Source organism: Marmota flaviventris, chromosome 3 (assembly GCF_047511675.1).
Source record: "Marmota flaviventris isolate mMarFla1 chromosome 3, mMarFla1.hap1, whole genome shotgun sequence".
In the NCBI taxonomy this organism is placed as follows: Eukaryota; Metazoa; Chordata; class Mammalia; order Rodentia; family Sciuridae; genus Marmota; species Marmota flaviventris.
The window spans coordinates 10,944,879-10,955,159 of record NC_092500.1 but is presented as its reverse complement, the minus strand read 5'-3'; the positions used below and the strand labels follow the sequence as shown (position 1 = coordinate 10,955,159).

At 65.1% G+C, this 10,281-nt stretch overlaps 1 protein-coding gene across 9 annotated transcripts; it reads left to right on the top strand.

The window, feature by feature from the left end:
• Positions 1 to 547: 547 nt before the first annotated feature.
• On the top strand, positions 548 to 10,173 carry Kctd17 (potassium channel tetramerization domain containing 17). Of its 9 annotated transcripts, XM_027937228.2 has the most exons (9): positions 548 to 767; positions 1,851 to 1,959; positions 4,087 to 4,178; positions 4,879 to 4,974; positions 6,427 to 6,552; positions 7,754 to 7,853; positions 7,995 to 8,066; positions 8,425 to 8,515; positions 9,332 to 9,464. In XM_027937228.2, exons 1-9 carry the CDS (start codon positions 582 to 584, stop codon positions 9,399 to 9,401), a joined length of 942 nt encoding a protein of 313 aa, XP_027793029.1. In that variant the 5' UTR covers positions 548 to 581; the 3' UTR covers positions 9,402 to 9,464. The 9 variants fall into 9 exon arrangements, with proteins under 9 accessions (XP_027793029.1, XP_027793191.1, XP_027792939.1 ...); XM_027937390.2 differs by lacking the exon at positions 7,995 to 8,066; XM_027937138.2 differs by having other exon boundaries at positions 8,425 to 9,464.
• Positions 10,174 to 10,281: the final 108 nt, after the last annotated feature.

Sequence of the window (10,281 nt, the reverse complement as noted above, 5' to 3'; positions counted from 1 at the left end):
CTGTGGCCCCATGTGTAAAATGAGCATAGTGATCAAGAGATTAATGAATGATACATATGTGCACCCAAAGCACCTGGCGAACAGAAGGCGCTCGACCAACCTCAAGTCCAACTATGCTGAGCTTGAAGAGCTTCTGCGGAGGGAAGAGCCCACCCTCCACTACTGGAACTGGGCTGGGGGTGCGGCTCCGTTGAAGGGCCTTGCTTAGCACGTGGGGGACCCTGGGTCCCACCCCAGTGTTCCCCCTACACACACATATTAGGAAATACGGTAAATGTCACAGGAATTCCAGGGAGAAGTTTCTTCTGTCAGCTCTTTGAGAGCCGGGACTGCACAAAGAAAAAGGCAATAAAAAGGGGAACAAATGGGAGGTTGTTTGCTTGGGGTGTCAATTTTTCCCCAGGGTCCAGGACCTGACATCCCTAAACAGAAATGTGGTCCAAGGACTTCCCGGGGCCTGTGGGCGGGGCGCGGCGGGCCTGTGGGCGGGGCGCGGCGGCCCGGCGGCGCGGACTACAACTCCCGGCAAGCTCTGCGCGGGGCCGCTGGCGCCGAGCGGAGGCTGCAGACCGCGGCGAGCGATGAGGATGGAGGCCCGGGAGGCGGCGGCGGCGGGGGCGGGCGGTCGCGCCGCGGGCGGCTGGGGCAAGTGGGTGCGGCTCAACGTGGGGGGCACGGTGTTCCTGACCACCCGGCAGACGCTGTGCCGCGAGCAGAAGTCCTTCCTCAGCCGCCTGTGCCAGGGCGAAGAGCTGCAGTCGGACCGGGTGAGCCCGCGCGCGGGCGGGCTGGGTCCCCGCTCCCCGTCCCCGCTCCCCGCACCCGCACCCGCACCCGCTTTCCGACCCGACCCGGCCGCCAGCGTGGGGCCCGGATGGGCTGCTTTCCGCGGAGCTGGAGGCGGGAGGGACTGGCAGCCGTGGGGAGGAAGTGGAGCCGAGAGCGAGCGGTGTGCCCATTGCCGTGGCAACGGGACGACGCAGGCCGCGGCCATTTGGAGCCTGGAGCTCGGCCCTGGGTGGGGGCTGTCCCCTCGGGGGTGCGGGGAGGCGCCGGCAGGGAGGGCTGCTCTCCATGCAGGGCTCCCGCACTGGGCGCGGAGTTGCCCACACCTTCCTTCCCGGTGTGGGTGGCGCGGGGGCGGGGGGTCCGGGAGCCCGGCACAGGAGTCCTGGGGTGCTTTCTCAGCTGGGAGGAGGCTGGCCCAGAGGGCACCATGCCTGGGCTCCCACTGAGCTCTGCTGCAAACCGCCAACATGACCTTGGGCGAGACCCTTCCATGTTCTGGGCTCGGCCCCCTCCTCTGTAACCAGAGGTGCTGGTCTGGAGATGATCTCTCAGGTTCCCTGTCCCGGTTCTGTGACACTCTGATGCTGTGACCTTGGGCCAGTCCCCTAACCTCTCTAGAGTTGTCCTGATGCCCGTCCTGCCTCCCTGCAGGCTGCAAGTGTCCAATGGGAGGGCCGCTCCTTTAGGAACTTGTAAACATCCCCTGAAAGACAAGGGACCTGGTGAACAGGGGGCCGGCCTCAGGGGGCCCTCTAAGAAAGACATTCACTGGGCCAGGTGCCACTCAGACCTCTCTCCCTGTGTGCTCATGGTGACCCATAGTTACGGGGTAGGGTAAAGAGGCTCAGAGAGGTCAAATTGTTGGTCCAAGGTCACACAGTCTGGAAAAGGCAGAGGCAGGATTTGAACCCAGGTCCGTCTGACCCTCAGGCTTTATTACACATCATATCACTCTCTCTCCTGCTCCCCGCAGTCCTTTCCCTGGCCTTTAGTGAGAGCTGATGTGCCAGATGGGCAGGGGACAGCCTCACTCTTCTCACTCTGTGCCTTCTCCTCCACAGGATGAGACGGGGGCCTACCTCATTGACCGTGACCCCACCTACTTTGGGCCCATCCTGAACTTCCTCCGGCATGGCAAGCTGGTGCTGGACAAGGACATGGCAGAGGAGGGTGAGTTGGTCCAGGGGACTGGCCTGGGGCCCATGTCCTGGCCCTGCCCTCTGCAGCCTGCCTGCCATGGCCTCCGCAGAGGCCCAAAGCCCTGTTTTCCAGCTGCAGTGGGCACCTGCCTCCTGCTGTGTTCCCAGGCTGGTTCCCAGGGTCTCCCTCAGGCTGATGGGCCCGGGCTTTCCCGGGTGACGCTTTCCTGGGTGACGCCAGGGAGTGATGGAGACACACTCAGGAGATAGAGGAGGCCCGTGAGGCCGGAGGCCTGTTTCCTGGCAGGGGTGCCCTTCCGCCCTGGCCTCCTGGGAAGCCAGGTGTGGGCAGAGTCTGGGGTGGGGGAAGGGTGGGGATGGCAATGGGAAGAGCTGCGCCTTCTTTGGCTGGGCATCGGGTGTCGCCATCGCCGGGTGGGCCTGGTGAGGACTGGAGCCGGCAGGTGGGTGGGGCAGGGACTGTTCCCCAAACCTGCAGCCTCTGCAGCACAGAGCCGGCTGTGGGTGGAGGCAGGGCTTGGCCCCTCCCAGGGCTTGGCAGCAGGCCCCTATACAGGCCCACGTCGGGGCCTAACAGACAGTGGGGAAGCCGTGTCTGGAGAATGGTCACTTAGAAGGTGCTAGCCAGGAGCAGCAGCTGCGGTCGGTGCCAGGTCCACTTTCCTTGGGGCACAGGGTGTAGCTCTGGCCAGCTCACCAGCTGGGCCCCCTTCTCCATGGGTGTCTCTAAAATAAGGATGGTGACCTATATTCTGGAGAGCGGTATTGGGCTTTGGTTGCCATGAGTCCTATACCTGTGGGCCCTGGGTCAGCCCGTCCCTCTCCACTTTGGGCCACCATCTCCCCTTGCTGACCCCTGTGGCATCCAGTGATCTGCAGGCTAATGGCTCCCACAGAGCAGGGCTTCAGCCTCAGAACTGCTGCAGGGACCTGGCCCCAGCCCCAGCCCCGGGGAGCAGACACCCTGGGCGTGGCCTGTCCCCAGAGAGGGGAGGTGAGCGCTACAGCTGCGTCACAGCCAGCACCTATTGACAGGTTCCTGGGTTCTTTGAGCTGTGTGGTTCCAGCACCTTCAGACAGGGGCTGGGGATGGATCTGAGAGAACTGTCTAGCTTTGTGACCTTGGGAACCTCACTGAGCTCCCTGTGCCTCCGCGCCCCCACTGGTGAGAGGGGGCCGCAGCCACATTGGCCTCTTCGGGCCGTGGTAGAGGGGGCGCAGCAGCTGGCCTTGAGGCTGCGCAATGCAGGGTCAGATGTCTGCCCCACCAGGACATGGCTGGGGGACTGTCACACAACAGTTACTGACCACGTCTCTGTTAGGGCCTGGAGACAGCAGGGTGGGTTGGGCATTTGGAATTGCATGTTGAGTGCTGAGCCTGGGTGCTGAGGCCTGGTACTGAGCCTGGGTGCTGAGGCCTGGTACTGAGGCCTGGGTGCTGAGGCCTGGTGCTCCTAAATCGCAGACACGCATTCCTCACAGTTCCAGAGGCTGGGATTTTTTAATCGGGGTGCCATCGTGTCGGGGTCTGTCGAGGGCCCTCTTCCAGGTTGCAGATAGCCGACTTCTTGTCTGTCCCCAGGGATCCCAGAGGCCAAAGAAAGGACCAGAGGTGACCTGCTCTGCAGGACCTTAGGGAGGTCCAGCCCCTGGGCGCTCCGTCAACTTCCCTGGGCCGGGTGGGGAGTGGCTTGCGTAGTCCCTCCAAGTACCTTAACTGTAAAGTGGGGACAGTGGTGCCTGCTTTTCTCATGTCCCCAGCACTGCGAGGTGCACATGGGGGCTTTGCAGACTGTGAAGGATGGCAGTTGGGGGCACTTATAGAAGCACGCTCCCTTACAGTGTGGACAGAGCCCTCGGGGCTGAGCGCTGGAGGGACCGAGCTCACTGGCTGTGGCCTTGACAAGTCGCTCCTGTTTGGGAGCCTCAGTTTCCCCTGTGCTCAGTGGAGGCGATGAGTACTCACTTCTGGTCTGAGACTTCAGTGCCGTGAAGGATGTCACCTGAGCACAGGGCCTGGCCCTAGCATGTGTGGCCCACCTAGCAGGGAGTGTGCCCAGAGCAGGAGGTGGGTTTGGGGCGGGGGGACGAGGGAGGACGGGGCGTGGGCAGCAGGAGTGACCGCTGCTCTTGCCAGGCGTGCTGGAGGAGGCGGAGTTCTACAACATCGGCCCGCTCATCCGCATCATCAAGGACCGGATGGAGGAGAAGGACTACACCGTGACCCAGGTGGGAAGCAGGGCTGGGTGGAGGAGGGGCTGGGAGAGGCAGAGCAGCCTGGGTGGGGGACAGACACAGCCCCAGGCTGGGTTCTGTCCCTGCCTTGCTTGGCTTTTTTTCTGTGTGACCTTAGGCCAGTCACATCCCTCTCTGGGCCTTAATTTCCTCCTGTGGAATTTAGCGCCAAGTGTTGTCCCCACAGGTAGAGGGGACTTGATGTGAAGGTCTGGGGCCTGCAGGGGGCCAGGCAGGTCAGCCCGTGCCACTTGGGTCAGGCGGTCCTCCGTGAACACATCCTGGCTGCTGGGGCTGGCATTTCTGAGCTTGGACCCCAGGCCCCAGTAACTGGTCTGCAGGAGTTGTGGCGAGGGGCCACCTCCCAGCCCCAGAGACTGAGGTGGGGAGGCTGTGTGTCCTAGGGGGTCTGGCTCATTTGATGACCCAGAATGTCCCCCATGCGCTGCCCGCCTTCCCTCTCGTGATCTCTGTGCTCAAGTGCTGGCTCTGCCACCCTCGAGTCAGGTGACCTGGGACTGAGCAGGGGGTGGCAGAAGAGTGGGCGAGATCACGCATGTTGAGCCCCTGGCACACAGCAGGTGCCCAGGTGCGGCTCCCTCCACCTCTCCTCCCCCACCTGCCTTCAAGGGCACATGCCTGGGGGGCGTGGGGGTGCGTCCCCAGGTGCCGTCCATGGGGTCTCTGCCCACAGGTGCCGCCCAAGCACGTGTACCGCGTGCTGCAGTGCCAGGAGGAGGAGCTCACGCAGATGGTGTCCACCATGTCTGACGGCTGGCGCTTTGAGCAGGTGGGCAGGGTGCATGGGTGCCGGGTGGGGGCAGCAGGAGCCCCCGGCTGCCAGCGAGGGGCCCTCTCTTCCTACAGCCAGCCCTGTGTCCCCCGCCTCAGCCCCACCTGGGGATCTTCGAAGTCAACAAGACTAGGAAAAGCTGCCCAGGGCCCAGAGTGGCCGAGGGGCGGGCGGGAGGCACTGCCTCAGCCCCCCTAGGTGTCCATATCAGTCCTGGGGCAGCAGGTGATGGCCGAGCCGCAGTGTGAGCAAGTCTGTGGCCCGAGCTGCAGCTCCGGTGCAGGGAGCCTGGCCACACCTCCTGGGACAGATCCACAGGCACAGATTCCAGGGCCCTGTAGGGGACAGGCCGGGTCACAGGCGTCACTCCCTTCAGGGAAGCCCCACGGGGGGTCCCCAGGGATAGTCATGGTGCCTCTGATGCCTCCCATCCAGTGGGGAGATTTTGTCCCCAGCAGTGTGCTCTGGTAAGACGAGCGGCTGGCGTCCACCGCTCGGGTCTTCAGAGAACAGAGTCCAGAAAGTGATTGCTCTAGGGGCTCCCTCCCTCCTCTGCACTTCCATAACCCCATGGTCCGGCCCATGCCATCCATCCCATGCCCACACCCCCAGAGCAGCGCTGCCCGAGACCGAAGACCAGGAAGGCTGGACAGTGAGGAACGACCCCAGCCCAGGAGCCACGCTGGCTCCCCCCTGTCCTCCCGCCATGACACGCTCTGACCCTGGCCACGCCTAGCTCCTCTCCTCAGTGTCCTCGGGGAGGTGGGCAAATGGCTCCTCCTTCTCAGAACTGTCGTGAAAATTAGGCCACCAGTAAGGTTCCTGGCCCTGGCCGGGACCTCCCATAGGCTCTGGCATCACGCCAGCTGCTAGAAGGATGCTGCTTAGTTCTGTTGGGCCCCAAGACAGGATGCCAGGGGGCCCCAGGTCCTAACCCTGCCCCACCCCTTCCCAGCCGTGGGTGGGCTGATAAGTTTCTCTGCCTTCTGAATGGGGGTCCCCGAGAGCTGAAGGAGACCCGTCAGTGCAAGGACTTCGTCGGCCAGAAGGGGGTGTGTGGATTCTAGGGACCCTAAGCCAAGGCAGCCTCCAAGAGCCTGGCAGCTGCGCAGGTTCTCGGGACTTCCAAGAGGGAAGGGGCTGTTCTGTGGCGCTTGCTGTGCGGGTCCCACCCAGCCTCGTCCTGGGGCTGCTGCAGCCACTCTGGGATCGGGGGACAGCATGCTTCACAGGCCTCCACCTGCTTTTGGAACTGGATGCCTGGATGTGGGCTGGGCTGGGGGTGGGGTGACACCACCACCCTCCTCCAGGGTCAGGTTCAGCCAAGTCGGGAGGGGCACAGGTGGGAGGAGATCCCCAGCTTCCTGCCCAGGTCCCTCTGGAAAGCCAGGCTGGCAAGGAGGCTGAGGTGGGGCCTGGGGGTGCGACCCACGCCGCTCTTCCCGGCAGCTGGTGAACATCGGCTCCTCCTACAACTACGGCAGCGAGGACCAGGCCGAGTTCCTGTGCGTGGTGTCCAAGGAGCTGCACAGCTCCCCGCATGGCCCGGGCTCCGAGGCCAGCCGTAAAGCGAAGGTGAGCCGCGGCCCTGCACCAAGGTGGCGCCTCCTGCCCCCGCCCTCCCGCCATCCCTGCTGCTCCCTGCCTCCTGCTGCACTTCCATAACCCCATGGTCCAGCCCATGCCATCCATCCCATGCCATGGACACGTCTGCTCACACCCGTTACCCAGGCCCAGGCTGGGAGTAGTGCAAAGGGACCGTCCAAGGGCACAGCCAGGGCGACACGATGCCACAGGTGTTGGGGCGTGAGGCAGAGTTGAACCAAGGGCTCAGGGCATGGTATGTGTCCGTGCAACCTTGGAGAAGAGCCGTCCCCTCTCAGCACCTTTGCTGTGTTCTCTGTGAGGTGAGGGACAGGCCACTTGCTCTCGCTGCCTCATGCTTGGAACTCCTGGGAACCCAGATGGCCAGCTTATTGCCCAGGGCTGATGTCCAGCCAGCCTAGGCCAGGACAGGGGAGCCAAGTCCAACAGCCCTGCCCTCACCAAGGCCTCCTGCTGGGCGCTCTGCACCAGGGGCTCTGGGAGCCCCATGGGCACCAGCCCTGCTCCACCCTGGCAGGAGGTGGCCTTCCGCAGGCGCACCTGGCAGCCTGGTGCTGTGTGGGGAGGGCTGGAGTGGGGGTCCCGGGCCCGGAGCCAAGCTGGTGGGAAATCCCACGGGCCCTGGTGGGGCTGGCAGAGCCGACACAAGCCAGGCCGGGAAGGAGGAGGGAGCGTTCCTTCTGGGACCTGTCCTGTGCAGTGGAGACTGAGCTCTGGCTTCTTGTCTGTCTGTCTGCCGCCCTGTCCTGCTGTGACTCCTCTGCCCACCTCACCCACCCACAGGCTGGCGCCCCGGGCCTGGGGTGCCACCAGTAGTTGCTGGCCTCCCTGATCTGGTCGGTGCTGCCCAGGGGCCTCCCAGGCCTCCTACTCTGGTCCCCTCCTAAGCAAGGCTTTTCCAGGCACCCTGCAGACACCCCGCTCCCACCCACGGGTCCCCACTGCCCGCGTCCCAGCCACACTCGGAGCCAGCAGCCAGGCCGACCCCACGCTTCCCGGGGGACTGGAGACGATGGCGCAGCCTCTGTGGCTGCAGCCCTCTCTCCTGAGATGCCCCTCACTCTGCCCACCCTCCGCCCGAGGTAGGGGTCCACGGGGACAGCTGCAGCCCACCTGGCCCCCTCGTTAGTGTCTACGCTCTTTCTTCCCTGGGTCACCGGCTGGTTCACAGAGCGCGGAGGAGCAGCTGGAGGAGCAGCGGCAGCAGGAGGAGGAGGTGGAGGAGGTGCAGGTGGCCCAGGTGCAGGTGGAGGCAGATACACAGGAGAAAGGTGCAGCCCGCCCCCAGGAGGATGGCCGCTAACCAGACCTGGGAGCCTCCGCCCTCCCTCCAGCCGCTGCCGGGCGGCCGGGCGCAGGGTTAGCTCAGCTGCTGGCCTGGCCGTGACGCCCTTCTCTCGCTCTCTCTGCAGCCCAGTCACCCCAGGATCCCGCTCACCTTCCCTCCCTCTCACCGCCGCCTCCTCCTCTGCTTCCCACTGGAGGTCCTGCCTCATCTCCATCCACCTCCTCCTCCTGGATCTCATCTGCTCCCTGCCTCCTCCCCCTCTGCCCCTGCGCGGGTCTCCTCTCCGCCTGCTCGCGCCTCCACCCTGGGGCCGACCTGGCCCCGGCCTCCCGTGCCCTCCCCCCGGGTCCCCTGGCCCTGCGTCCCAGAGCGTCCTGCCTGCCGTCCCCCTCGCCCCTCCTGGCACCTCCTGCCCCCCAGCCTGGGGAGGAGGGGCGCAGCGTGGCTGCCTCTGTGCCGGCCGGCCCCGCTGGGCACCTCTGAGGCTGGCGCAGGCCCGGCCCTGCCCGGCCCTGCCCTGCCGCTTCCTCGCCCCTCACGTTTCCTCCTTGCAGGTTCCCGTCTGCGCCCCCTCAGACCCGAGGCTGAGCTGGCAGTGAGGGCTTCTCCTTGGCCCCTCGCCCGCCCCCAGAGCTGCCATCCCTGGTTTGTAGCTTGGCGGAGCTGGAGGGAGGGGTGGAAGCTAGGAGGGCCTCCTGTCCTGTCCTTGGACTTGAGCCGAGCTTTCTGCTGACCTTCCCCACCCACCAGCTTCCCAGCCTGCCCCAGCCTTGGGTGAGGCTCCAGAGCAGGAGGAGGTTAGGGTGTGGGGACCGCCCACCCTCCTGTGGGCAGCACCAGGCCAGGCTGGGGAGGGAAGGACAGCTGAAGCCACAGGCCTGGGCCTCGCCCCCACATGGCCAGGAGCTCCGGCGTCACCGTGTAGCACAGCGTCCCGTTTCTGGGGTGGGGACAGAAGCCAGGCCGTATGCGGCACTTGGCCAATGAGGAGCCAGCAGAGGCAGCAGAGCCTGGCAGCCACACCCTGGTCAGGGGTCGCTGTCCCCACGTAGTCTCATCTGTGTGCTTGTGACCTGGGCAAGTTGCTGTCCCTCTCTGGGCTTATAAAATGGGGACAGGCGGCTGCTCCCTCCTCCTCCTTTCACCTGGGACAGCAGTGACCTGTGCCTCCCAGCCCCGCCCCGTCCCCGCCCTCAGCCTGGCCCCCCCAGCAGCCACCACGCAGCCCCACCTGGCCCCGCTCCGCCCTCCCTGCTTCCTCCCGGTTCTGACTCACTCTGGGCCTTGGCCTCCTCTCTTCCAGAAGCAGCCACCACTCACTCGCCTCTCTCTCTCCCCCCTTCCCCACCCCGCCTCCCTCTCGCCCTCTCCCTGTCTGCGCACCCCTCCTCGCACCCCCACCCCACCCTGGTTTTTGCCCCCACCTCCCATCCTCCTGCCCTCCCCCCTCTTATTTTCTAGCTATTACAAGCCAGAGACACCCGGATGTGAGGCCCCAGATCACCTGCAGGGACTTGGGGTTCCCATCTGAAATCCTTTATTTTTGTACCATGGGGTGGGCCCCGGGCCCGGGAAGGAAGACGCACTCTGTCCCCTGCCACTTCTGCCTGCACCTCCGGGGCTGTGACTTCCCTCTGCCTCCAGGGCCCAGGCAGGGACCCACTGGGACTTCCCAAGGCCTGAGGTGGGTCCTGGGACCCCTGGGTAGAGCCACCTGCCCATGGCCTCGGTGTGGCGCTGCCCAGCTGTGTCTCCCAGCACCCTCTGTCCCCTCCTCCTCCAGGGGCCCCTGTGGCACGGTGACTGTGCTCCCTCCTGGCCCCATCACATCACCTCCTTGAGCCGCAGCCTCCTGGGGGCCCAGTGGGGAACCTCCCACACAGGGTGGTTGTGGGGTGCAGAGAGGACAAGGTCCCCGGGGACCCTAAGAGCCAGGGCCGCTCTCCCTCACCCCCTTGGCTGGGAGGGCCTGGCCAGCCCCAAGCATGACATGCACCATGGAGATTCAGGTAGTGAGGGTGACGGGTGCGGGGTTGGCCCTGTCAGAAGGAAGGGGCAGGCAGTTTGGCCTTCGCCTGGGCCATGTCGCGCCCACCGTGTGCTGCTGCAGGGCCCTGTCCTGCACGGGGCCCAAGTGGCTACGCAGGGAGAAGGGAAGGGGGACGTTCCTCCCTCTGCCCAAGGCAGGGTCTGGGTGTGATGGGGCTGAGCGAGGGGCCCCTCTGCACTGTGACTGCCTGGGATGGGCACTGGCCTCAGCTGCGCCCGCCGCCGCCGTGGAATAAAACCTGAAGAAACAGCCCGGCCTGTGGCTCCCTTTCCCTTGGGCCACTTTTGGGGATGGGGCTGAACTCAGGAGCTGTGGACCAACTGAGAGGAAAAGGCTTTCCCGAAAGGCCAGGCCCACCCCT

Bases quoted from the DNA above. Each gene is read 5' to 3' on its own strand.
- Kctd17 (XM_071609508.1), top strand. From the start codon at position 582: ATGAGGATGGAGGCCCGGGAGGCGGCGGCGGCGGGGGCGGGCGGTCGC. The intron at 1,960-4,086 runs GTGAGTTGGTCC...TGCTCTTGCCAG, and splicing joins CAAGGACATGGCAGAGGAGG to GCGTGCTGGAGGAGGCGGAG. The intron at 4,179-4,878 runs GTGGGAAGCAGG...CTCTGCCCACAG, and splicing joins AGGACTACACCGTGACCCAG to GTGCCGCCCAAGCACGTGTA.